This window comes from Podarcis melisellensis (genome assembly GCF_964234715.1).
Source record: "Podarcis melisellensis genome assembly, chromosome: 7".
In the NCBI taxonomy this organism is placed as follows: domain Eukaryota; kingdom Metazoa; phylum Chordata; class Lepidosauria; order Squamata; family Lacertidae; genus Podarcis; species Podarcis melisellensis.
This window is the reverse complement of record NC_138539.1, coordinates 65,595,297-65,622,011: the sequence shown is the minus strand read 5'-3', so window position 1 is coordinate 65,622,011 and position 26,715 is coordinate 65,595,297. Positions and strand designations below refer to the sequence as shown.

The window sequence follows — 26,715 nt, the reverse complement described above, 5'->3', positions numbered from 1 at the left end:
GAAACCATTCTGTAGACCGTGATAGAAAAGGTCCTTCACAACATATAATAGTTATGCTGGTTGGCTCTGCTTGGACGTATCATTGCACTGAAGTACTCCCATTGCCTCTTTTGAAAGTAAAGAGATAGACTTGATGAAAACTTATTTCCCTCTCTAAACCTTTGTCAGTTTTCTTTTCTTGTTATCTTTATGTTAATTTTGTTATAACTGTGGTCCCCTTGATATGTTTTTGGTCACCATGTGGTGTGGAGCTGCTGGTGGACTTGCAGCTGGCCTGGACTACATGGATGAACCTCGTTGGGTGAACTGGAAACCCATTAGGGATTTGGGCTTCCAATGGACATCATTTTCACGATTACAGTACCTCAAAAAAACTGTCACCATGGCCTAGTAAATTGAAGCGGTTACATGTGCAACTTGCTAGCTATTCAACTGTCACTTTCATAGGATAGCTTGTGGGTGTGCCACATCCTCCCCCCCCCCCAAGGAATTTGAACAGAAGTCAAGCAGCTGAACTGAGCCCAAGCCATGTTGGTCTGCGTCAGACCAACATGGCTACCTACCTGAATCTAGAACCATGGAAGGCACCACACTGAGCCACATGAAATGGAAGTCCATCAACAGAGTGCATCTGAAGAAGTGTGCATGAATGCGGAAGCTTATACCCAGAAAAAAATGTAGTTGGTCTCTAAGGTGCTACTGGACATTTTTTTTAAAAAAAATTAGTAGCTAGATATGAGAGACAATTTTCACAACCGAAAGATCCTGTTGAATCACTTTCATTTTGTTCCCTTCATATATTTCCAGGTAAGCCCATAAGTAGGCTTAATCTCCTAAAATAAAAGAGTTCTATTTGCTTTTGTGTGTGTAGAAGTTGCTGATCCTTAATAGAAAGCAGCATGTGCACATCCTGCAAACTCATTTCCTTATTTAAAGTGAGCATCCTTCCTTTACTGAGAGATGCTTCCTTTTATAACAGGGAAGTTAGAAGCAGGCCTTTGTAAGCTCTTAAAGCACATCCCTTCCAAATGACCTTTGTCCCACGCTACTAAATTATATTGTTCGGTCAACTGTCTTGTTCCGCGCGTAAGATATTCAAGAAAAAATAAAATTCAGAAAATATCATATTTTTCCTATTATACAGCATAAATAGTAGATCGGGAAAAGGGATGGGTTTGGGGGGCAAGCGGGGTTGCTATTGCGGTATATGTCAGAAACCATAACTTTGACATCCAGATTTACAAAAGGAAAATACATGAGATGCTGCAGTTAAATTTCTTGCTTGCATGTATTTTGTCACTGTACGTCTATCCATCTCAGAATATAATGCTAATAGGCATGTGGTTATATAACACATTAAAAATCAATTAGAAGCACATTTCTGTAATTGGCAGCTCACGAAATAAATGAAAGCATCTAGAAAACCTTAAGGTGGTATCCAGTGATGCTGTTAGGTTGATGGTATGGTATTCTGTCAGCAGAATGGGAGGGAAGCAATTTTCAGCCATTACCCCTGTCTCCTACCTCCCAACTGGAGGGCACTCCAACCCTCTGGAGCAGATTTACTTGTGAAGGGGAATTGCCCAGAAAACTATTTTGTCTCCATTCTGCTGATAGAAAGTCTTATTGTCAGCTGAGCTATCCAGGCTGACTGATTTGGATATTATTGTTTCATCTGTTATTATATTTTTGTGTTTTTTATATATTGTAAACTGCCCAGTGATCCTTGGATGAAGGGAGGTATAGAAATTTAAAAAATACATTTAAAAAATAAAACATTGTTGCTGCTCATCCTTACTGCAGATTATCATGGACGTTAATTAAAGCCTTTATTTTTCTCCCTTCTAGTAATATTTAATCCCTACTCAATCCCCAAGTGAGTGCCATATAAATTAGCTGATTTTGTTGGAAGAGATTTCCCTTTTTAATGTCAAATGTTAAACTTTTAATTCATCATTCAATGACAATATTGGCCAGAGGTGGGAGTTGACGTGATTTTGATGAAAGCTACAGAAGGCATATCCAGATTTAAACTAAAAAAACCAAAAACTTGAAGTATGCAAGTCTGTGAGACTGGTTGCTTTTCCCTCTCAAAAAGCATATACAGTACTAGAAGATACAAAGCAAAATGATCATTTTAGAGGCAGGCCAGTGTGTGTGTGTGTGTGTGTGTGTGTGTTCAGTGGTGCATTGAATACAAATACTGTGCTTATGAGTTAAGGAAGAATACAGATCTCTTTGGTTTGTTATTGCAGCTCTTGTAATTTTTCTGTAAGAGACAGTTCACAGTAGTGTCCTAATTTCTACTTTAATTTCCAATCATTTCAGAAGTTTGCAAGGGGTTTTAATATTATTATTAAAGGCATAGGCAGGTGAGAAATAGAATGAAACTTCCAAGGATTCCCCCCCCCCCAAGGTTTTATAAAAGGGGACACCATTTTTATATTCAAAAATCCTATTGTGGGTAGTGTATTTAAGTAGCACCCATGGGGATATGAACAAATGGATCTTCCTTATACTGAATAAGTCCAGTGGTCCATCTATTATCATCCAGTGCAGGAGATGCTGTGCTGCTCTCCAGATGTTATGTATTACAACTCCTATCATCTCCAGTCGGTATGTTCAATGGTCTAGGATGGTTAGAGTTGTAGTCCGTAACATCTGGAGTGCTCCATGTTGTCTACCACTCTTCTAGACTGATTGATCTCAGTCTCGGGCAAAGGTCTTTGCCAGCCATGCTGCTGGGGATTCCAAAGATTGAACCTAGACCTTCATGTAATGCGTGTGATCTACCATGGAGATTGAAGATATTCTCTCCACTTCTAAAGAGTATCACTAGAGAGCTGCTTTATTTCACTAGAGCATGTACATACACAACAGACAAACTTTATAGAATTCCTTCAAACCATAATAAGTCCAAAATGGACTCATTAGTCTCAAAGTCTCCGAAAATCTTAAAATGAAGCGAGGTACCAGACTTTGTACGATGAAAGAAAAGCTGTGAAGCTTTGTGTATTCAGTAAATTTAATGTCCAACACTGAACAGTGATTCCAGATATTGACTACTGTTTCGTAGAATTCTTCCTCAGCGTGATGGGAGGATATAGAATTGCTTCATAAACCCATCTTATTTCGAATGAATGCAGTGACTACATTATTACATGAGCACTGTTCCACAGCATTTGATATTTTCATTTACATACATTCATTCGAAATAAGATGATTTATGAAGCAATTCTATATCCTCCCACCACGCTGACAAAGAATTCTACGAAACAGTAGTCAATATCTGGAATCACTGTTCAGTGTTGGCCATTAAATTTGCTGAATACACAAAGCTTCACAGCTTGTCTTTTATCGTACAAAGTCTGGTACCTCGCTTCATTTTAAGATTTTCAGAGACTCTGAGACTAAAGATTCCATTTTGGACTTATTATGGTTTGAAGGAATTCTATAAAGTTTGTCTGTTGGTCATCGTGTTGCCTAGATATTGCCGACGTTCTCTTTGCAACACGGGGTTTTTTGGTTACTTATTTCACTAGAGAGCTACTATCTGTCGGTTCCTCCTAAAATAATTTTCACAGCGTTGGAGTTCCACTTAAATTACTAGACCTTGCACCAATAAACCGCCTTTGAGCTCCACTAACTTGTATTAGCTTTTTGTACCCTGTTTATGACATCTCATAGATTGGTGGTTACAGTAGTCAGCACATTTTTCTGCAGCATAATTGCTCTGTGGCATTAATTTAGGAGGGCTGTTAAAATATTGGTTTATGGAGGTGAAATGGTCTGCGTTCTTGTCAGTGGGGTAGTTATAAATAGACTTGAAAATGGTAACAAGCCGAGCCTGCTTCTCTTCTAATGTTCCTTTTGAAATACTTTAAAACAAATGATTCATCAAATAAGCAAGGGTAAAGGAAGAAATCTGCCAATTTGTAGAATTTGACTCCTCCTAATCAGAGCAAGGCTACAGGATGTTGAGTTCCTGCCCTCCACCTGATTAAAGCCAAATGCACTACGAAATGGCTGGGACTAAGAGGAAGCGCCAAACACTTCACAGTTGGGGGTAGGACAGCAAAAGAATAGAAAAGAACCCCTTTACCTTTGTTGTTTTTCTGGCTCTCACAGATAAGCACTTATTTCCTGTGGTATTTGGACCTTTAAGAAACCGTGTGCAGTGTAAGGCAGAATTTTAAGTGCCTGGTCTTGGCAATTTTTTTATTTTCCCTGATATTGTAGCCGTTTTCTGGATAGCCAAATTGTTTTTTTGACTGTGGTCTCTACATATGCCAGGCTTTCAGATTGCTGCCCACCCACCTTTTTACAAATCATAAATTTTGTAGGAATAAGAAGCAGATTCAGATTAATTTGCCATCTGGATCATTCTGATGGCTCCTATATTACTGAAGAACTCTTTACAAGTTCTCAGGTCTATGTTTTTCTCTACAGTGAAAATTACTAGCTATTAATCTATATGATTCCTTGGGTTAGCTTCACAATTTGGAAGTTGTATGTAATTGTGTGGAATAGTAAGAGTTCCTTCAACCTTAAGACTCACCCAAGTTCAAAGTTTCACTTCTATTTCAGTTATTGTAATTTTTCTTGTAAGATAGGATTCAGAGGCTTACCTTTAGCCATGTCGTATTTTATCATTTGTGGTGTTTGGAGTGTTTTATTAGTATTCGTCTTTAGAAATCCATTGTTTCTCAGCTTAAGCTTTCTGAAGTGTACAGGCTATATACATTGTGAGAATTGTGATATGCAGAGGACGGGGGAAAGACCATAAGACGCAGTCTGCCTGGAAATTCACTTTTGAGAAAGACAGTTTCCAAATTGCCTTTGGGTACCTGAAGCTAACAGTACAGGTCCTTTTAAGGCTTATCTTATTAGCTGAATGATAGAACATTGGTGAGATGTATTTTTGTTGTGGCATGGTACTTTGAGTGCGACTATTGTTCACTAAGTTGTTTACATGAAATGTAATACTGCTTAAGATTGTCCTCCCTGATAAGATGAAGTGGAAACACACCTAATTGCACGAATTACTTGCTGACTGGGAATAAGGTGTGTGTTTTTTGAAAATAAGGTACAGTACGTAGGCATTTGTAATTGCTTATGTAGGTTTTACCCCTTTAAAGAAGTAGCTTTGCTTTTGCTGTCATGATAGCTAATGCCCTTATTGGTAACTAAAGTACAATTATGGATAAGCACATCCAAACGGTTGTGTTCAGATCTCTGCCTTCAAACTCTTAGGGTATGTAGATTTAGGGTGGAATCTTAAACACACTCCTTAGGCCAGGGGTCAGCAACCTTTTTCAGCTGTGGGCCGGTCCACTGTCCCTCAGACCATGTGGTGGGCCGGACTATATTTTGAAGAGGAAAAGCTGAACAAATTCCTATGCCCCACAAACAACCCAGAGATGCATTTTAGATAAAACCACACATTCTACTCATGTAAAAACACGCTGATTCCCCGACCATCCGTGGGCCGGATTGAGAAGGCGATTGGGCCACATCCATGGGCCTTAGGTTGCCCACCCCTGCCCTAGGCAGTAAGCCCAATTGGACAGAGTGGGACTTTCTTCTAAATAAGCATGCATGAAATTGTGCTCTAAAGCGGTCAAGAGAAAGTCATAATTTTATATGCAAGAGTTGAAAAAAACAACAGCAAAATGTTTTTGTAAGAATTTTTTTAAAAAATAAAGCTACTGTGCAAATTAAATACTGTTATTTATTGTATATATTGGGATTTATTATTTTGCATCAGTTGTGCTTCTTCTTGTTGTTGTTTAGTCGCTTAGTCGTGTCCGACTCTTTGTGACCCCATAGACCAGAGCACGCCAAGCACTCCTGTCTTCCACTGCCTCCCGCAGTTTGGTCAAACTCATGTTCGTAGCTTCGAGAACACTGTCCAACCATCTCATCCACTGTCGTCCCCTTCTCCTTGTGCCCTCAATCTTTCCCAACATCAGGGTCTTTTCCAGGGAGTCTTCTCTTCTCTTGAGGTGGCCAAAGTGTTGGAGCCTCAGTTGTGCTTAAAAAAATCTATTTAGCAAATGTTTCTGTTACCGTGCATAGTTTTCTTTTCAGTTCATTTGAATGCTTTCTTGAGACCAGTGTTTTCAGTGGTTTTCAAAGGAGCAAGATTAAAAACTTGTCAATAGATAGTTTAAGGGAACAGTAATGCTTTTAAGCATACACAAATGCAATTATGTTAATTATGTGGTTTAGTCTCAAATTACATTATCTCCCTGTTGTATTGTGTGCTCTTGGGTGCCTGTTAATTTGTAATGCACTTGAGTCATGTAGCATAAGAAACTCCCTATAAATTGTGCAGGATCTGTGTAACACTGAAATGGCGTTTTTAAATAGATTGGATTAAAGCCACTGTAGAATTACATACTTGTTACTAGGAAGGTTTTTCCTCTTTCATGTTGCCAAAAAAAGGTGTCTGAAAATATCAAGATGCACTAATTTTCTGTGACTCAATGGAACTTGTCTGCTTGCTATTTTGGAACACACTATAATTATTTATGCTTAGACGTGTCTATATTTAAAACAGAGAGCCAATGTATATTGAAATGTGTGGAAATTTTGAAAACTTCACTGCTTGTTTTACATTACATTGCTGAAGAATGAAAACACCCCCAAGTTACTTATACATAAAAACAAAAATTGAAAGATATGATGGTGTTTATTATTGGATCCGGTCTAAGTTAGCTACACTCAATTCGCATTTAAATCATTGGCATTCAATGACATAACTTGTCCCATTAATATCTTATGGACTGTATCTAACAAAGTTCTGCTCAGAGCAAACCCAATAAGATTATGGGACCTAAGTCAGTAGAGTCCATTAAGTTCAGTTAGCCTGCTTTGACTAATATTGGATACAACTCTTAAATCCTTTCGCCAATCTGTGTTTGCATAACACCCACTGTAAATTATAGAAAGTTGTTGCATGTGTTACCTTCCCTTATTTTATGCAGGACACAGGATGTGGTTAGCACAAATCTGTTGCATTTAATTCACTCTTTCATCAGAATGGTTCCACATTATTTGTTAAGAATAAAGAAAGCAAAGTAAAAAAATATATAAGCACGTGCAACAAAAAATGAAAAATGCTCCCATTAGCATGTAGCAGCAGCTGTCATTGTCAAGATGCACACTGACATTGCCTATTTTACATCAGTTAGGACCCAAAGGAAGGAAGGCCTATTCTTGTATAATCAGAGCATTAAACGTGAGGTGGTGTGAGCATCAGGCAGATACTTCTGCTTCTCTTAACAGATACTCCATGTGTTTGAGTATAGATATTTTGTAGACTTCTTATACCTAAATATGGGCTGCTCCCTAGTTCATACATTACTTTCTCTTTACGTTAACTGGACAGGTGTAGCAAAAGACCCTAAGTTTCTGAGTTGGGATTTCTCATTGGAAGGTAACAAGTGTTTGAAAATAGGTAGAAGAGGCACACAAGTAATTACATAAGTTTGCGGGCAGGCAGGCAGGCAGGCTGGCTGGCTGGCTTCCTTCCTTCCTAAATGTGTGTGTATATTTAAGGCATTTGGGTATATTTTACTTTTGCATATCTTAGCTAAAGTTTCTTCAGTTGCTTCTAAATTACATACTGTGAGCCGATGGAGACAAAACGAGTTTGCTTTCTGTTTTGAACGGAGAATGGGATCCACTTTGGTCAGTTAATCTGACAGAAAATTGCACTCAGCTTCTCTCTCGCACAAATATAAGAATGAAAAATAATACTAATTTTTAAGAGCGGTAGTATAATTGACTCATTCTGTACTTAGTAGTGTTTGCTGTATTTAGCGTGATGTTCAAGGGGAGCACTTCACTTGGTGGTTTATAGAAAAGGCAAGTACAGTAAAAGTGACATGAATAGAAGTTTATAAAAAATATTCATGAAATGGAGAAAGCAGACAGATAAGTTTCTCTCTCTCTCATAACACTAGAATTCACAGACATCCAATGAAGTCGAATCTTGGGGGATTCAAGGTAGATAAAAGACAGTACTTCCTCATGCAGTGCATAGTTAAACTGCTCACTCAGGACACAGCGATGGCCACCAGCTTGGATGGCTACTAGCCATAATGACTATGCTCTGTCTCTATGGTCAAAGGCAGCATCCTTCTGAATACCAGTTGCTGTAAACCTACAGAATAAATGAGAGTTCTCTTGTCTTTGGGTCCTGCTTCCCACAGCATCTGATTGGCCGCTGTGTAAATAGGGTGATAGATTAGATGGGTCATTGGCTTCGTCCAGCAGACTCGTAGGTCCTTATGTATGCAATCTCCTTCCTTATGACCAAGGGTATAATTAGAATACATTTAACCACCTTACTCCTTAATCCCTTTCCTCCCTTTAAAAGTTGACAGAAAAATAAGATGATAATATAGCAATATATTTATTTTTTTTGTTTTTTGAGGAAAACGTTGCTCACTTTCTCCTAACCTCTCCTTTCATTGTACTTGCTGAACCTTTAAAGACAACGATGGATTGCACCTTGGTGAATGTTTCCTTTGTGAAATGTATTAAACTCTGTGAGTATATGGAAAAATTATATCTACTCTGAGCACTGTATTTCTAACAGCAATTTTAATAAGAAGGAAAGCATAGAAGTACTGACAGTTTTTGATAAAACTGCTGTGGAGAGTCACAGTAAATGAAACTTAAAACAGAGATGTGCTCAAATTTGTAACCCAAATCTGTAACATGCCTGTTTCCTTTCTTTCTGAGATACTGTGTGCGTTTTCTTTAGATCTTGCACCGATGCAGAATTCCATCCCATTACCTTATTTGCCATTTAAATATATATATATATATATATATATGCTTTCGTAGATTTTCACGGGTACAGGAATGCAGGTTTTGGTGTCCTCGGGTGTCTTCCCGTGTAAAAGTTGGGGTGTCTAGGCGACGTTTCGACACACTATCCCTAGGACACACTATCTACCGGAAAAAAACACACACCAACCGCTACTTACATGCACAATCACACCACCACCCTGCACAAATAAACTCCGTAGCCAAGACTCTCATCTCCAGAACCAAACGCCTGGCTGACAAAGACCACTTGACAACTGAGTTACAGAATCTCTCAAATGTGTTAATTGCCAATGGATACCAGCAAAACAGGGTTACGAAGCTAATCCAAAAAGAAACACCCCCCAAAAACCAAGACACAGAAGAAAACAATGGCATGGCCCTCCTCCCTTATATCAAGGGCACTACAGATAAAATTAGCAAAATCCTCCATAAACACAATATCAAAACAGCCTTTTGCACCAACCAAAAAATAGCCAATATCCTCAGAAACCCCAAGGATAAAATCCAGTTGGAAAACCAAGGGGTCTATGAAATACCCTGCAAAGTCTGCCCAGCCACGTACATTGGACAAACAAACAGACGAATAAATGCACGTATCGCAGAACACAAGAATGCCGTCAAAAAAGAAGAAAAAACTTCCTCTCTTTTCCAACACATGAAAGAAACAGGACACGAAATTAATTTTGCAGATTCCAAATTGCTCTTTAACATGGAACATCACCACAAGAGAATAATCATGGAAGCCATCGAGATAGAGAAACACCCTCACAACATGAACAAGCGTGACGACACATCCCGCTTGCCAGACATCTGGAAATTAGCCCTCCCCACAAAAACTGACACCAGATCCAGAGGCACACAGAACGCTATCACCAATCAACCACACCAGACCCAAACCCAGACCCTCTCCACAGATAAATTACAGACACCATCCAGTAGCCAAACCATGGTGGCACCTCCGGATGCTGCACCCCCCTGCAATCCCTACACAGATCTGGCTGACACAGGCCACAAAACCACAGCTCGCCCCTATACACGAAGCCAAGCCAGAGCACAACTAAGTGCAGTACAGCCATCTTCTCAGAAAAACTCTTCACAAAGTTCAAGAGGTCAAGACACAAAGACTTTAGCAACTAATCCACACCTAATGACCCACCTAAGTGGTACTCAGGATATCACTCAAGAAATCACTCAAGATATCCCTCAAGTAATTAAGGAACAAAAGAAGAAAAGGCACACTAGCCTGGGAACTTCCTCTCTGCCCAGAACATTGGAGGCTATACACCACACCCCCTCAACAGTATTTATAGGAACTCAAACACTGAGATCCTGCTCTGTTCCAGTAACAAGAAGCCGAAAGCACCAGCCTGAAGATGACGAGTGAGACCTCGTCGAAACGTCGCCTAGACACCCCAACTTTTACACGGGAAGACACCCGAGGACACCAAAACCTGCATATATATATATATATATATATATATATATATATATATATATATATATATGGAAACTTCAGTTTCATCTCATACTAGAAAATTCTCAAAGTCCTAAACTTTATTTTTTCAAGCTCCATCCTATATGATGGATATTTTCTCTCTCACACACACTTTCATTTTAATTATATTTATAAATCACTGAACATCCCAAGGGAACCCCAGAGCAGTGAACAGCAAGTAATAAATACAATACACAGCTTAACTATTAGCAAAAAATACCACAAAACCTTACAATTTAAAAAATCAGTGTGAACTACTATAGTCAAGCCTTCCCTTCATGGCATTTGCAGCAGCATGAACCAGTGCAGCGCTGAGATCACAGCACAAAAAGTAGGTAGCTGAACAAAATCTATGGGCCACTGTACTGATGTAAGAAATGTTCTGATGACACACTAAGTCATGGTTTTCAACGTGAATGGCTCTAGCTCTCCCAAGGCTTGTGTACTCCCACTTTCCTCCTCCTATGTGACTGGGAGGAAGAGTTTGAATTTTTTTTTTCTTTAGGTCAACAACTCTTTGTTATGGTGTTCAGAGTGGCAGGTTGTGGTTAAGTCTGGTTAATTCAAAGGAAGCTAGTCCATTGCTTCAGAAATTGTCAGTTTTCTTCATTTAAATAGTCTCACTCTGAAGATATAGTGGTAAATTTACAAAACTACCATGATATACTGCATACTTGAAGCTACCTTTTTTGAAAAAAGAAAAATACTGATTAAAATAATTTATTTTGTTTGTTTGTTTGTTTATTATACTGCTCTATACCCATCAATCTCAGGGCAGTTCACAACATAAAATCACAGTACCTGTATAAAAAACCACAAAAAACATACTAAAAATAAAAACAAAGACAACCCAAGAATCCCCCCTTCCACAATGTTTTAAAAGGGAATTAGATGTCAACCAGCCATTTATTCAGCTGTCTGTATAAAAATTAATAACAAAACACTGAAAGGAAATTTTCAAAGTCACCTTTTCCCTCCCACATTTTATTCATTGTCGTTGATTCCCATGACTCCTATAAAGTAAAATGAATTGGTTATCCTTTTACAACTCCCTTGCTAAGGTTCTCTAGTGACTTTGCAAAACCACCCTTTGGGGCTTTAAAAAACGGGGGGAAAGATGTTTAAAGCCTTTAGGACAGCTGGATTTCACCGTATAAGAAAACGTTCGGAGCATTACTGTGTCATTGATGTTGGAACATTTCAAACTGTAAATCCTTTCCTGGCTGCCCTGCAGAATTTGGGTGTGTGAGAGTGATAAGCTTCTTGAAAAATGATGCTGAAAAATATTAGCATTCTCTCTCCCACTGTTAAAATATTTATGTTAATTGAGGCTTCAAACAATTTGCTAAAAAAAATTAATTCCTTGCCCTATATAACCTGATAGTTCCTCGGCTTCTTCAAATTAATAGCAAAAGGGTGCGATCTTAAACATCCTTACTAGGCAGTAAATTCTCTTGAACTCAGCTGTATTTTGCTGCAGATAAACATGCTTAGGATTGTTTTGCATGTGTGAATACATACTTGGGACAAAGGTTAATAGCCATTCTGAAGTTTTTACATTCTCTAATAAACCACCTTATATTTTTCCTTGTTGTTTCCTCCACATCAGTATGTTATTGCTGTAAAATCTTTTCATTCCTTCTGTGATGGAGAGATTAATAGCGAAGGTGCATTGATAGTGTGTGTGAACCCAGAAACATAATAGATGCAGTGAAATTTAAAATATAAGAAGGGATTATAATCCCACCAGAGCCCATAACGTTTATCTAATCACCTGATATGCAAACTAGCATGTTCATCGAGCGTAGGTGTCATATGGCCGAACTGCTGTGATGTCACAGAAAATTTTGACAAGCAGAGGAACTGTGAATGCTCTGTCTACCATTAGATCTCCTGCTATATTGTCATCATGAGCCCAGATAGACATAGGGCTCCTTTCTGATTGCTATTGACTTGGCTGCTCTGATATCACTGAAGAGTTAGGACACTTGTACCAAGGATAATTGAATGCTAAGGAAGACTTGAGAAACCTGATACAGTGGCACCTCGGGTTAAAAACTTAATTCGTTCTGCAGGTCCGTTCTTAACCTGAGGTACCACTCTGCAGGTCTGAAACTGTTCTTAACCTGAGGTACCACTTTAGCTAATGGGGCCACCCGCGCCTCCGCAATTTCTGTTCTCATCCTGAAGCAAAGTTCTTAACCTGAGGTACCACTGTGCGAAATTGTGGGAGGATATCGGCGGACCTATATTGTGTATTCTGCTGGCAAACTCCCAAGTGTTGTATTTTATTTTATTTTTACTCTCTAAACTTCTGTTTGATTTGAACTTGGCAGAAGTGCTCAAGTCAGCAGACATCTGGATTAAGTACTGTGGTGGGGGAGAGGAGAGCACCTCATATCAAGCCATGCTCCCAGCCCATTTCCCTCCAAGAGGATATTTTCCAAGACTCGCAATGAGTGGGAGAGCTGATGAATTGCGTATTACTTTGTTTCATATTTATTCTGTGCTCCTTCTTCCCATAGTAGTGGGAACTCTAAGCATGATGTACAGGTTAAAATTCCCAGGTTTATTGTGGGGGAGAGAACATACGGGGTTTATCATTTAAATTTTAACAGTCTGCTTGTTTACAGTTATGCAGATTTACCTTTTGCAACAGGCATTTCAGGTGGGGCGTTTTAGTAAAGGCTGCAGTATTTTTTTATGTGTCTTGTTTCTTTTAATTGGATGTATTGATCTACAGTGGTACCTCTGGTTACGTACTTAATTCGTTCCGGAGGTCCGTTCTTAACCTGAAACTGTTCTAAACCTGAGGTACCACTTTAGCTAATGGGGCCTCCCACTGCCGCCACGCCACTGCCGCACGATTTCTGTTCTCATCCTGAAGCAAAGTTCTTAACCCGAGGTACTATTTCTGGGATAGCGGAGCCTGTAACCTGAAACGTCTGTAACCTGAAGTGTCTGTAACCTGAGGTACCACTGAGCTCATTGAACGCTTTTGTTAAACTAAATCATAACAAAAAAGGCCAGTTAGCTCAGTTGGTCAGAGCGTGATGCAGATAACGCCAAGGTCACAGGTTTGATCCACCTGTATATTCCTGCATCGCAAGGGGTTGGACTAGATGACACTTGGGATCCCTTCCATCTCTACAGTTCTATGATTCTATATTTTTTCATTTATACCACATGGCTTCAATTGACACCGTATCTTAGTGAATACTTCCTGCTTGCGTATGTCACTTCCTCTAAAGTTGGTGATATAGAAAACAGTGTTGAAATATATTGGTTCCACATGATAACGTTAATAGTCAGAGGACTATATATTTGTACGGCCCTCAGTTGGCTGGCTAAGCTGAAGGAAACCAAACATCTTGCTTCCTATCAGCCTAGGGGTTATGGGATAAGGGAAGTTGGAATCATGAGGTGACCCTTGAAGAAAACCTCTGTATAGTTGAAGGGGCTCAAACTTGACTGCTGTTTGGAATTTAAGCCAACCCCCAAAAGAAGTGCTGTAGTTCTAGCCATGCTGGTATGTGGAGACGGGGTGACATCAAATGCGCTAGGTATACATCACAACATTTTGTTGCAATTCCCAATTAGACGTGACACATATCTTCAAGTGAAAGCCTTTGCGCACTGATAATACTTCCTTCTTTAGTACAAGTCCACATAAATATAGTGTTATGCCAATATTCCATCCCTGTCTGGAAGATACAGAGGCCTTGAATTTGTCATTTATCTGAAAACACCTATAGTAATTAAGAATTATCTCATAGCAACCTACTCACATATACCTATTTTATTGAAATTTTGCTTTTCTTGAGCCTATGCACTTGGTTAGTGAATGTAAAACATTTTTTACTAACCAAGACTGTAGGCTATAGCAAAGCAAAACATTAATAAAATAGGTATGTGTGAGTAGGCGGCCTAAAAATACTTTTCTGTGGGGCTCATATGCAGTGCTGTAATTTGGCAAAGACTTCCAAAATTTGCACGGTGTGAAAAAAACATGAACCTTCCCACACACAAAAAAGCATCTACATATTTCAGTAGGAAATAATGTGTAAAACTCTATAGGGCTATAAGGAACTGCCTTATACTGACTCCAATATTTTGTCAGTCCTGGCAAAGTTTGGGGGTAATTGTTCTCAGCCTTTTAAAAGAAAACAATATGCAGGGGACAGGGTGGTATGGTCACCCCTTGGGAATCTCGTGCATGCCAGCACCACCAATCCTGTCCAACTATGCCGCCCCTGCTATGACAACCACTTAATGATCTCTTTCATTATCCCATCAGTGAATAGAGAATGACTTCACCTTTGGACCTTCCACATATATATATATATATATATATATATATATATATATATATATATATATATGCAGGTTTTGGTGTCCTCGGGTGTCTTCCCGTGTAAAAGTTGGGGTGTCTAGGCGACGTTTCGACGAGGTCTCACTCGTCATCTTCAGGCTGGTGCTTTCGGCTTCTTGTTACTGGAACAGAGCAGGATCTCAGTGTTTGAGTTCCTATAAATACTGTTGAGGGGGTGTGGTGTATAGCCTCCAATGTTCTGGGCAGAGAGGAAGTTCCCAGGCTAGTGTGCCTTTTCTTCTTTTGTTCCTTAATTACTTGAGGGATATCACTCAAGAAATCACTCAGGATATCACTCAAGAAATCACTCAAGATATCCCTCAAGTAATTAAGGAACAAAAGAAGAAAAGGCACACTAGCCTGGGAACTTCCTCTCTGCCCAGAACATTGGAGGCTATACACCACACCCCCTCAACAGTATTTATAGGAACTCAAACACTGAGATCCTGCTCTGTTCCAGTAACAAGAAGCCGAAAGCACCAGCCTGAAGATGACGAGTGAGACCTCGTCGAAACGTCGCCTAGACACCCCAACTTTTACACGGGAAGACACCCGAGGACACCAAAACCTGCATTCCTGTACCCGTGAAAATCTACGAAAGCAAATATATATATATATATATACTTGTAATAAAAGCAGTTTCTCAGGAAACCAGACCCACAAATCTTTATTTGCTTTAGGGTTTCCTGCCTTATGCAGGCCTGCCCTATCTTCCTCCTTTTGCAGCCGAGTCTTTTTTTTTTTTAAGGCAATCCCTTGTCGTTCAGCTGTCTATATTAAGCTTTAGCTCCTGGAGAAGTTGCTAATACATATCCAGGTACCTAGGTCCTTGGGGAGTCCTCTCAGTAGCCGTGGGGAATGTTGAGGTGTGGGCAAAGCTGCCACCTTTTCTGGCAAGGTTCCTGTGCCTTTAATAGTTGTAGAATTGGGGAAAATTCAACAAATAAAGCTCCATCTGGCAGTGGCGGAGGTGGAAGAAGCTTTAGTTTCCGATTTTCCAACAGCCATGCAGGTGATAAAAGACGTAAGACGTGTGAGGCCTCTAGAAAGATTCGTGTGACTTGCACAAAAGTACATTTAAGTGTATTCCGACTTGCTGAATCGAAGTGGCAAATTTTATTTCTGCTTCTAAAGTAGAGCAATTCATATTGCAAATGAAAGTTTGAAAGTCAAGATCCTATTCCCTGTGTAATGTGAATGGCGGTAGCAATAGCCTTCTCAGTTTCAGTGTTAAGCAACTTTTGCGATTGTGGTGGTAATTTAGCAAACATAAGACATTCTTCTTTCCTTTATACTTTTGTGGCTTTCATTGTAGGTTAACCTGAAGTTTACTGATTAGAATATCAGTCTAATGAATAACTTTGTACAGATTAGAAGTGAAATCAGTGCATAGCAACACACACTCAGATAGTTTCTCTTCAGGAAATAGGACACAACAAAGATCCATGAGAAAAGGATCCACATTTATCTGATGCTCCATATATATCTCTCTGCATCTATATGCATGTAAGAATGAAATTTGCAAAAATTAAAATTTAAAAATGCCTCATATGCCTATGGCAAATATATGTGTGTTTGTGTATACAATCTTGCAGTTTTGCTAATAAGCATGGTTGAAACCTTAAGTGCAACAATTTAATGCTGAAACATTTTGCCAAGTATTTTAGTGTTTGCTCTGTCTTTATTTCTGCTGTGACAGATATCTTTTGATTTGGCTGAATATACTGCTGATGTTGATGGAATTGGCACTTTACGGTTGCTCGATGCTATCAAGACATGCGGCCTCATAGACTCTGTGAAGTTCTACCAAGCTTCAACAAGTGAGCTTTATGGGAAAGTGCAAGAAATACCGCAAAAGGAGACCACTCCTTTTTATCCCAGATCACCATATGGTAAGTATGTAAGCTTATGTTTATGCTTGTCCCTGCCTACATACTGCATCCTAATTAGCTGCCATGAAGCACAAAGTTATTTGTGCTGATGGAGGCACAAAAGTTCGAGGCAAATGGGAGTCTGGCATCACAAATCTTGAGGTTGCAACCAATTTTAGATCTTAACTTATTTTCTGGAACGACAGTTTACAAGCTGGCCTGCTAAAACTGAAGGTTTAAAGTGAAGGCAGTAACATTTTCTACATTCTACTCTGCATTTTTCCCCCTCCACATTTCTTACCCAGTACAAATCCTACAATGTGAATGTGATCCATCACTGCTTGTGGGATGTAAGCTACCATTTCCATTAAAAACCTTACTTGTTTTTCCTTAAAGCATTCTCTCTCTTTGTGAAATAAAAATAAAAATGGAAAGATGGAAATAATGTGGTTTTGCCTATTTGGAGAGGGGTTAAATTAACATTTTCAATAAATAAGTTACAATTATTGTTATAGGGGCAGCCAAGCTATATGCATATTGGATTGTGGTGAACTTCAGGGAGGCCTACAATCTCTTTGCTGTGAATGGTATTCTCTTCAACCATGAGAGTCCCAGGAGAGGTAAGAAAAATATTGGAAATTTCTGTGTTCTCTTGTGCATGTCTGAACAGGAATGCATTGTAACTGGTCTCAAGATAAATTCTAAACCCACGTAATGAAAGCTTTCACATATAAAATAATTATTCATTTTGTGGACAGGCTCAAAACACTATATAATAGTTCGGGGGGGGGGGGAATCAGTGGCAGAATTGATGGAGTTGCAAACTTTCTATTTCACTGAAATAAAATAACCAATTCCCAATGATAGGGTTTATCCTAATAGCAGCGCCTATTGCTCGCCTAGTGCAGGTTTCATGTTAAGATCGCCTTCTGACAGCCTCACACCTGTGCTCTTTTGTTCATGGGCTATAAGGAAAAATATGCCAGGATCCATACCCATCAAATCAAGGGCACAAAAAAAGAAAAACACCCGTAGACTATTGATTACTGTGTTCCACTTTCCCCATCGTTTGAAAGGGTTTCTGGGGGTAGATAGAGAAAATGTGTGTGAGATAGTGAGTCGGTGTGTACGTGTGAAAGACAGGAAGCGTAATGTTCATTACTGTAGAACTTTTTTTGAAACGGAGATATAAAATAACACGAGGCACTCCTACTGCCACTCCTTTCCCACGGCACGTTTACACTATTTAAATGTATTTCAGCTGCCATCCATCCATTCCCATTTCTGAATGGCAGAAACAAGTCAAATATCCTTCCACAGGGTTCTCAGAGTGATTCACAATGATTCCTAGACAGTGGGGGACTGTCTCCCAAAAAGTCAGACAGGGGTGCTTCTGCTATCATTTTACAAGCAGTCTATTTTGATGCAAGAGTGAAGAATACTAGAGGTTTAAAGGTGAGAAAACCATTTAGGACCTTTGCTGCTATATAAAAGAACAGAGGTTTGTTTGCCTAATTATAACATTTGCTTTCAAATTAAATAAAAAGTTTGTAATATGAATCATCCAACTTTCGAAAAATGTCCTGCACGGTTTCTGATATTTCTATAATTGGGAGTAACCTGGATTTCATATGGAGTAATTTTCAGGTCAGGGTGCCTCTTTAAAGAGTGTGTTATGGTTTTGAGAAAGAAGAAAGATTTCTGTATTCATCACTGCCTTTGATCTGCAAGGTTTCTTTGACATTCTACCCAGCTCTGAGACTACTTCCCACTGAGCTTCCAGTCTTATAGTTCTCTCTGATACATTTATTATCCCTCTGGATATTGGGAGCCTGAGATTCTAAGTTACAGACCTTTTTCTTTTAGAAATATGTGTGTACATGTATATGTGTGTGTGCCACTTACTGATGAACAAGAACTTTCTGTCCTAAAATGCATTCAATTCTGCTCCCATTAGAACATGAACAAAAGCAGCTAGAAGAGATCTTTGGATGAGACTGGTGCCATTGTGCCCAAATAGTTAGTGTGAAATGCATACATATCTTGTAATTCTGGAAAGGAGAGAAATATTGTTTTTCTTAATTGCTTAAGAGCTATTCAGTTTCATAACTTTATCAACACTAAAACACCTACGTAGTGTGGGAGGTGAAAAAGAGCAAATTGTAATAACATACATCCTGAAAATGGTGGAATGTTCTCAGTGTAGTCTTAGTCATTCAGGAGTCAAAATAAAGGGAGCTTGAGCAGAATAGTAAGTAGTTGTTTACTATTTCATTATTCTTGATAAGTCCCCCCCCCCCGCAAGCTTTAAGGCAAAATAAGTTTTCTTGCTCAAATTTGTAACAGTGAATTCAGGTGGTTCCATGGTGGAAATTGGAGACTTTCAGAGACCAGAACTGCTTCTGCTCTGTGAACTAACATGAAATATTTTGATTTAATTTTTAGATGACTATTAAAACATAACTGAGTTGATTTTAGAACTGCTGCATGTTGACAACAATAGTCATTCAGAAAAATCCAGTGGACCTTGTTACGGCTAAAATCTTGGTGCGGGGCTACACTGCCACTCAGCTCGTCGGACTAAGTGTCCGCGGGTCCCTGCAGAAGAAAATGAGCTCAGCTGGACAGGAGCAAAATGCGGAGATCCAAGGTTTATTGTGCAACAGGTTCAAGACGAGATTGAACAGCGAGAAAGGGGTGACATGAACTTTTGAAACTCCCTCCATGTCCCAGAATACAGTGCAAAATACATCCCAGTTACATCATGAATACATTAAGGAAAGGTTGGGTTACACAGATTACATCATGAATACATTAAGGAGAGGTTGGGTTACACTGGATTAACATAAGGAGGAGGGAGGGGGGAATATGCAGAGCTGGAGATATGCGCAGATAAGTGCTTCCTGAGTGCCGGTGATGGGAAGACAATGGTCCATGTATGCATAGTCTGTCACCTGGCATTGCCCGGAGGAAAGGTTTGGCAGAGTGATTTGACAGGATTAGGGTCTTGACACCTTACTTGAGGAATTATGGAGGACAGGGGAGGGGTGATGGAGTCCTAGAGAAATTGAGCAAATATATTGTAGCGAAGAAGGTGAAGAAGACATGCCCCCCCTTCCGTAACAACCTTTTCTGCTGTTTTTTACAGAAGGAAAAAACCATTAGGAGCTTCCTCAAACTGACAACATTAAAAAATGGAGGAATTTACTGTTTCAGTGAAGCAGCTGAGTGTCCCCTCCCCTAAACAAACAACAGCACCATTCTTAATTTTTCAAATAGCAGAGGAACAGCAACCAGTGTTCCTTCTTCACTTTGAAAGATAATTCCCCAATGGGAATAACACATCATGATGTAGTGTAATTCCCAGGGAATTCTTTGTCATATTCTATTCAAATGACAAAAAAGCACTGCCAGACTCTCTCCGTTGTGGCACCCATGCTTTTATTGTTTAAAAACCTAGCTACAGTTGAACACATTGTCAGAGTTGTAATCTGCTTCCCAAAACCAAGACTTGCTTTGATGCTCTTGCCAATGAGTAACTGTGGACTCTCTCTCTCTCTCTCTCTCTCTCTCTCTCTCTCTCTCTGTGTGTGTGTGTGTTAGGAAGGGAGCAAGGCTTCCAAAGTCAGAGCTTCCAAAACAGATCGAACATTTGGCATCTCATATCTTACTTCTGAATGAAATAAAAGGACAGATTGTCAGAATCATGTAATTAGAACTTTGTAATAAGATAATGACCAATTCAGATATCCTCTGATCATAGCCAAGCTATAACTGATGTCCATTATTCATGCAACATGTCATATAAATCAAAATTTTAAGATCCAGTAGCTTTTGAGTGTTTGTGTCATTCACATCCCTGCAGTTAACAAACTGGCTTATATCTAACACTAGAGCAAAGTTCTCAGAACATTTAGACAGCAGTGTATGTTGCTGAGCAGGGGGCAGCAAACTTTTTCAGCAGGGGTCTGGTCCACTTTCCCTCAGACTTTGTGGGGAGCTGGACTACATTTTGGAAGGGGGGGGGGGATGAACGAATTCCTATGCCCCACAGATAACCCAGAGATGCATTTTAAATAAAAGCACACATTCTACTCATGTAAAAACATGCTGATTTCTGGACCGTCCGGGCCATAGTTAGAAGGCGATTGGGCCGGGTCCTGCCCCCGGGCCTTAGTTTGCCTACCCATGTTGTTGAGCATTGTGTCCTAAGGCACTGTTTGATTAATTAAAAGTGTATTTGCTTAATTTCACATACATTTTATCCCACAAATACTAGATTTGGGCCTGCAGTGGTAAAGGCAAAGGACCCCTGGACGTTTAAGACGACTATGGGTTGCGGCGCTCATCTCGCTTTTAGGCTGAGGGAGCCGGCATTTGTCCGCAGACAGCTTTTCCAGGTCATGTGGCCAGCATGACTAAACTGCTACTGGTGCAACGGAACACCGTGATGGAAACCAGAGCACACGGAAATGCCATTTACCTTCCCGCCGCAGCATCTGCTTTCAGTGGTGTGCTTTCGAACTGCTAGGTTGGCAGCAGCAATGGGATCTCACCCCGTTGTGCAGATTTGAACCACCGACCTTCTGATCGGCAAGCCCAAGAGGCTCAGTGGTTTAGACCACAGCGCCACCATACCAAGGACAATAAATACAAGCATCTCAGTGCAGGGCTTCTTCTTATTCTATCTGTGACCCTTGATTGGTCCTTTTTTTTTTTTTTTTGAAACAGCCTTTCCTTGGATGCCTAGGTCAGTCGTTGTCAATTATGTGGGGGGAGGGGGGAAAGAATCAATAGTATCATTTAACATCAAAAAAAAAGAAAGCGAAACTCTCAGTTGATTTAACTGTTCAGCAAAACACAGAGTACTTCAGTATTCTCCTTAATCTTTAATAATTATTGCTCCCTGAGCCTGACCTTGTGTTTAATGTTGTACAAACTATTTAAAGACTGAATTAAGTTTCAGAAATAGTTGTTATAGGGGAGGCAAAGCTATTTGCTTTCCTTTGGTGAAAAGATATCATTTCTGCTAGACTGATTGCATTCATCTGTTTCTGGGTAGTCCATACGTTTACTTTAACATGGCAGGAATGAATAACAGGGGGAGAAATGTTTCATGGGAGTCAAGTAAGACATTGCAGAGGTAAGAAACCCGATTGCATTTCTTTACAGTCATTTGTCTTGTCCCCATTCCCTGACAAATGACAGCTTGGATAAAAAAACTTTAAGAGGCTTTCCTGCTTTCAAGTAATGAGAACAACAGAAACGTTCTAACGATGGGCGGCTCATAACGATGCCTTTCCTTCTCTGACATGGCTACCTGCCAGTAACTGTTTTGTATAAAAGCTGCTTTGTATAATAAGTTATATAAATTGGCTTTGCATAGCTTCTTGATTGTCACTAGATTTATAATAATAAAGCTCATAAAAGCATGCTCTGTGAAGACTGACATAGCAACATATGTGACAGAAGAATATTAGATGTTAACCTCCTAAGCCTTTTGCTTTAAGATGCTGCTGTTTTGTGGAGTGCCTGTGCAATACATCTGACACGAGATTAGTATATGTAGTGATAAGCAGGACAGGTGAAATATTTCTGAGTCTTGGAAAGTAGAAGGGCAAGGGTAACCATGTCTCTGTGGTCTGTGACATATCCACTCTCCCCAGTCTGAGTCTTTGCTCAGAGAGAGTTAAGATTATTGGTGAAGATTAGCTGAGTAGTTGTTCCCTTCCCTTCAGCTGCGTAAGGAGCTCATACAAGTATCTGTCATACTTTGACTTAAAATCTTTCTTTAAGGTTGGTAGAGATGACCTAGCTACCCTGCGGTGGGAGGACTCACCTCTGAAAGAAGAGACTAAGCACATTCAGCGAATCATGCAAGATTTCCGATTGCAGGGGCTTCTAGCCATGCTCATCTGAATGTACCTTATTTTTCACTCTATAAGACGCACTTCCCCCTCCTAAAAAGTAAGGGGAAATGTGTGTGCGTCTTATGGAGCAAATGCAGGCGGGAGGCTCTGCTCAGCGCTCCCTTTAAAGAGCCACGTGGAGCGTGTGTGCGCAGCGAAGGGTTAGCCTTCATCCCACTGCCCGGGAGAGGCTGCGCGTGGGTATCCCACAAGCCAGGACAGCAAGAGGCTATCCCAGAAGCCAGATCCCTCTTGCTGTTCTGGCTTCTGGGATTCAGAATATTTTTTTTCTTGTTTTCCTCCTCCAAAAACTAGATGCGTCTTATGGTCTGGTGCGTCTTATAGAGCGAAAAATACGGTACTTAGAATATCCCTTCAGCCCCTCATGCTGAACGCACATTGGTCAGGAATACAGAGACTGGATGTTTGGATGTGTTGAGAGAAATTTGGCATACCTGGTTCCCATGCCCCCTAGACCGCTTGTGCCCTCATGTGTTCTGCTGAAAGTCGGAATGCATGTTTAGGTTAAGTTAAGGAGAAACATAGAATCGCAGAATCGTAGAGTTGGAAGGGACCCCAAGGGCCATCTAGTTCATTGCAGGAATCTCAGCTAAAGCATCCATGACAGATAGACATCCACCATAGTTAAATAGTATAGATCTTTAGATCTTGGGTTTTCTCTGCGCTATTCATTTCACTTGTATTTATAATTTGAGACTCTTTCCTTCCTTTTTGGAGTTCAACACTTTTGCCATTCTGTTAATCTCGTGTTTAAAAATCAGGTATGTATCTAAATAATACGCTGGATTCAGAGAAGACTGTGTGGCTGAGACTGGCAGAAGCTGACTTCCCTGCCCCTCAGGCAACCCCCAGAGCCATCTGAAAGGTTTTTCCCAAGGGAAAGAAAGGGGACATTGCTAAATGGGGTGCAGTGCGGTGCTGCGGTCTGAGAGCATCACAAAAAATCATGAGGCAGCAACTTCTGCTAGTGTAACTCCCCCTCATAGCAGCTGCCTCTATCCAATTTTGGGGTAGTCCCCCCAGCCACACACACCAGAGCCCAATATTATGATGATTGAAGAGCAATCATAATAAGCTTATTTTAAAAGGCTTGCTGCTGGTGAGTGCTTGCAAAAAGATTGTAAGTACCTTTTCCCAGAACATGCATGCTTGCAAACGATCGGTTTTCAAAGTTTAACATTCCTTCAAGCAAGTTTGCTTTTAAGTTTTGAGTACCTACAATTTAAGTAATGTTACTTTTGGCAGAGCTTGGTGGGCAAATAAGGCATCATCTCTCCCATCGTAGTGGTGCAACGAGGCATAACAATTTCCCAGTGTCTTGTCTTGCTTAACCAGGCCTGAAGGGAGATCCAGCCCCAACAGCTCACAAATATTACCACAATCAGTGAGGCAGCAGATTGGAAAATATGAAGTCTCCAAGGCCTGAATTCCTTCTATAAGGAACAAGGTCAAAGAGGAAATTGTTTTCTTTTGCTTTCAAAACTTAATGAGAACACTGACTTTCCACTGAAAGGCAATGACTTCCAAATTTAGGATGTGTGGTTCTAGATTCGCTTCTGCGTTCAATGGAAACCAAGTTATTTCTCGCTTAATATTTTATATTCACTTGTGCTTTTGTGAGGGAAGTGATCTATGAAGAGACATTTTGCTGAAATCTTCTAAATCAGGCTTCCTCAAACTCGGCCCTCCAGATGTTTTGAGACTACAATTCCCCTCATCCCTGACCACTGGTCCTGCTAGCTAGGGATCATGGGAGTTGTAGGCCAAAAACATCTGGAGGGCTGAGTTTGAGGAAGCATGTTCTCAGTGTTCTGGTTGCATTGTGTTTCTTAAAGAACGTCAACTCTATTCTTTGGTTATCAAGATTGTTCTCAGGTGAAACAGTTAGGCCTGTGTATTTATTGGGAGATATTCCAAGCATCTTTCAGCAGATGTGGGTTTGTTCACAGTCCCCTTTTCCTGTGACCAATTCCCTGTTAGAATGTCATCTGCATAATTGTAACCCTATAGAGGGTGTGTTCACATTACCAGTGAAGTTGCTTCCCCCAATGCCTTTTACAGCTCTTTCCCCTGCTGCCGCCCCTTCCCGCCACCGCCAGCTGTTCCCATCCGTACAGCTTCCCTGGTGTCAGATTAGTTTCTGTTTGTGTACACATCACGTCTTGACTAGAGAAGAATTAGGAATGGCTTAACAACCCCAGTCAGTGGGAAGGTTGTTTGAGAAGCTACAGCAGCATCCTCCTAAACAAAGTGCAGGATACATATGCATTTTAGATAACATCATGTGAACAGAGATTGAAAACCCAGCACTGGAAATGCAGTGAGTGCACTGTAAGCAGGGATGTGAATACAGCCTCAGACTTTCAGGAACAGAGACACTTCTTATGTCATTTCTCTGGAGGAGGAGAAAACGAGCTTGCTCCCTCTTCCATGTGACAGCCCTTGAGATATTTGAAGATGGTTGTTATATCTCCTCTCAGTCTCCTCTTTTCTAGGCTAAACATACCCAGCTCCCTCAACCATTCCTCATAAGGCTTGGTTTCCAGACCTTTGATCATCTTGGTTGCCCTTCTCTGCACACATCCCAGCTTGTCAATATTTTCCTTAAATTGTGGCATGCAGAACTGGGTGTGGTCTGATCAAGGCAGACTAGAGTGGGACTATTACTTCCCTTTAGGGACACGGGTGGCGCTGTGGGTTAAACCACAGAGCCTAGGACTTGCCGATCAGAAGGTCGGTGGTTCAAATCCCCGCAATGGGGTGAGCTCCCGTTGCTCGGTCCCTGCTCCTGCCAACCTAGCAGTTCAAAAGCACGTCAAAGTGCAAGTAGATAAATAGGTACCGCTCTGGCAGGAAGGTAAACGGCGTTTCCGTGTGCTGCTCTGGTTCTCCAGAAGCGGCTAAGTCATGCTGGCCACATGACCTGGAAGCTGTACGCTGGCTCCCTTGGCCAATAAAGCGAGATGAGCACTGCAACCCCAGAGTTGGCCACGACTGGACCTAATGGTCAGCGGTCCCTTTACCTTTACCTTATTACTTCCCTTGACCTGGACACTATACTTCTGTTGATGCAGCCTAGAAGAGCATAACTGTTTTCTTTTTCTTTCTTTTTTTGCTTCATCGCCCTGTTGCTTCATGTTAAGCTTGTGTATACTTTCTTCTTTTTCTAGCAAGAGAACTTAAGACTACAAAATTCTACCCTTCAAATTGCAAAATTTTAGTTATTGAGCTCAGCCTGGTACGCAGGCTGAGACCCTACCTACCCACAGACTGTCTCGCCAGAGTGGTGCATGCTCTAGTTATCTCCCTCTGGGACTATTGCAATGCGCTCTGCGTGGGGCTAATCCAGAATGTGGCAGCTAGACTGGTGAATGGAAGTAGCCGCCGAGACCATATAACACCTGAAAGACTTACATTGGCTCCCAGTATGTTTCCAAGCACAATTCAAAGTGTTGGTGCTGACCTTTAAAGCCCTAAACGGCCTCAGCCCAGTATTACTGAAGGAGCGTCTCCACTCCATCGTTCAGCCCAGACACTGAGGTCCAGTTCTTAGGGCCTTCTGGCGGTTCCCTCACTGCGAGAAGTGAGGTTACAGGGAACCAGGCAGAGGGCCTTCTTGGTAGGGCCTCCCATCAGATGCCAAGGAAATAAACAGCTATCTAACTTTTAGAAGACATCTGAAGGCAGCCTTGTTTGGGGAAGTTTTTAATGTTTGATTTTTGTGTGTGTTTTGAATATTCTGTTGGGAGCCGACCAGAGTGGCTGGGGAGGCCCAGTTAAATGGGTGGGGTATGAGTAATAAATATTATTATTACATTTTTTCTGATACCATTTCTCTCTGTGGCCCTCTGTGCCACCGCACATGCTGTCTGACGGGGTGCCCCATCCCTCTGCAGCAACTTTCCAGGGGGCACGGGGAAGGCGGAATAAACAAAAATCACCTTCCTCCCCATTTGTAAATCCATCCCATTATTTACTTTTTTAAAAAATAAAAGCCTATTATTTAATTATCTGGTTCGGACCAGGAGAAGTGGATATATTTACACTGTTCGGCCCTTGAAGTACATTACAGTGGCAGCTAATTCCCATATTTAGTAAATTGCCTGGCATGCAGAGACCTGGGGCCATCCATCTCCTGTATACTATTTGCAGTCCTTCAATTGTGTGTGGAATTGGTAGCTCTCAACCATTCTTCCAAACATA

The 26,715-nt window shown here is 40.6% G+C and overlaps 1 protein-coding gene across 2 annotated transcripts in view; it reads left to right on the top strand.

The window, feature by feature from the left end:
• The window catches only part of GMDS (GDP-mannose 4,6-dehydratase), a 285,259-nt gene that overhangs the window by 61,211 nt on the left and 197,333 nt on the right, over positions 1–26,715 (top strand). For both annotated transcript variants that reach the window (XM_081918290.1, XM_081918291.1), the window contains exons 5-6: positions 16,411–16,603; positions 17,098–17,202. In XM_081918290.1, coding sequence (XP_081774416.1) covers positions 16,411–16,603; positions 17,098–17,202 — 298 coding nt within the window. The remainder of the gene's footprint in view (positions 1–16,410; positions 16,604–17,097; positions 17,203–26,715) is intronic.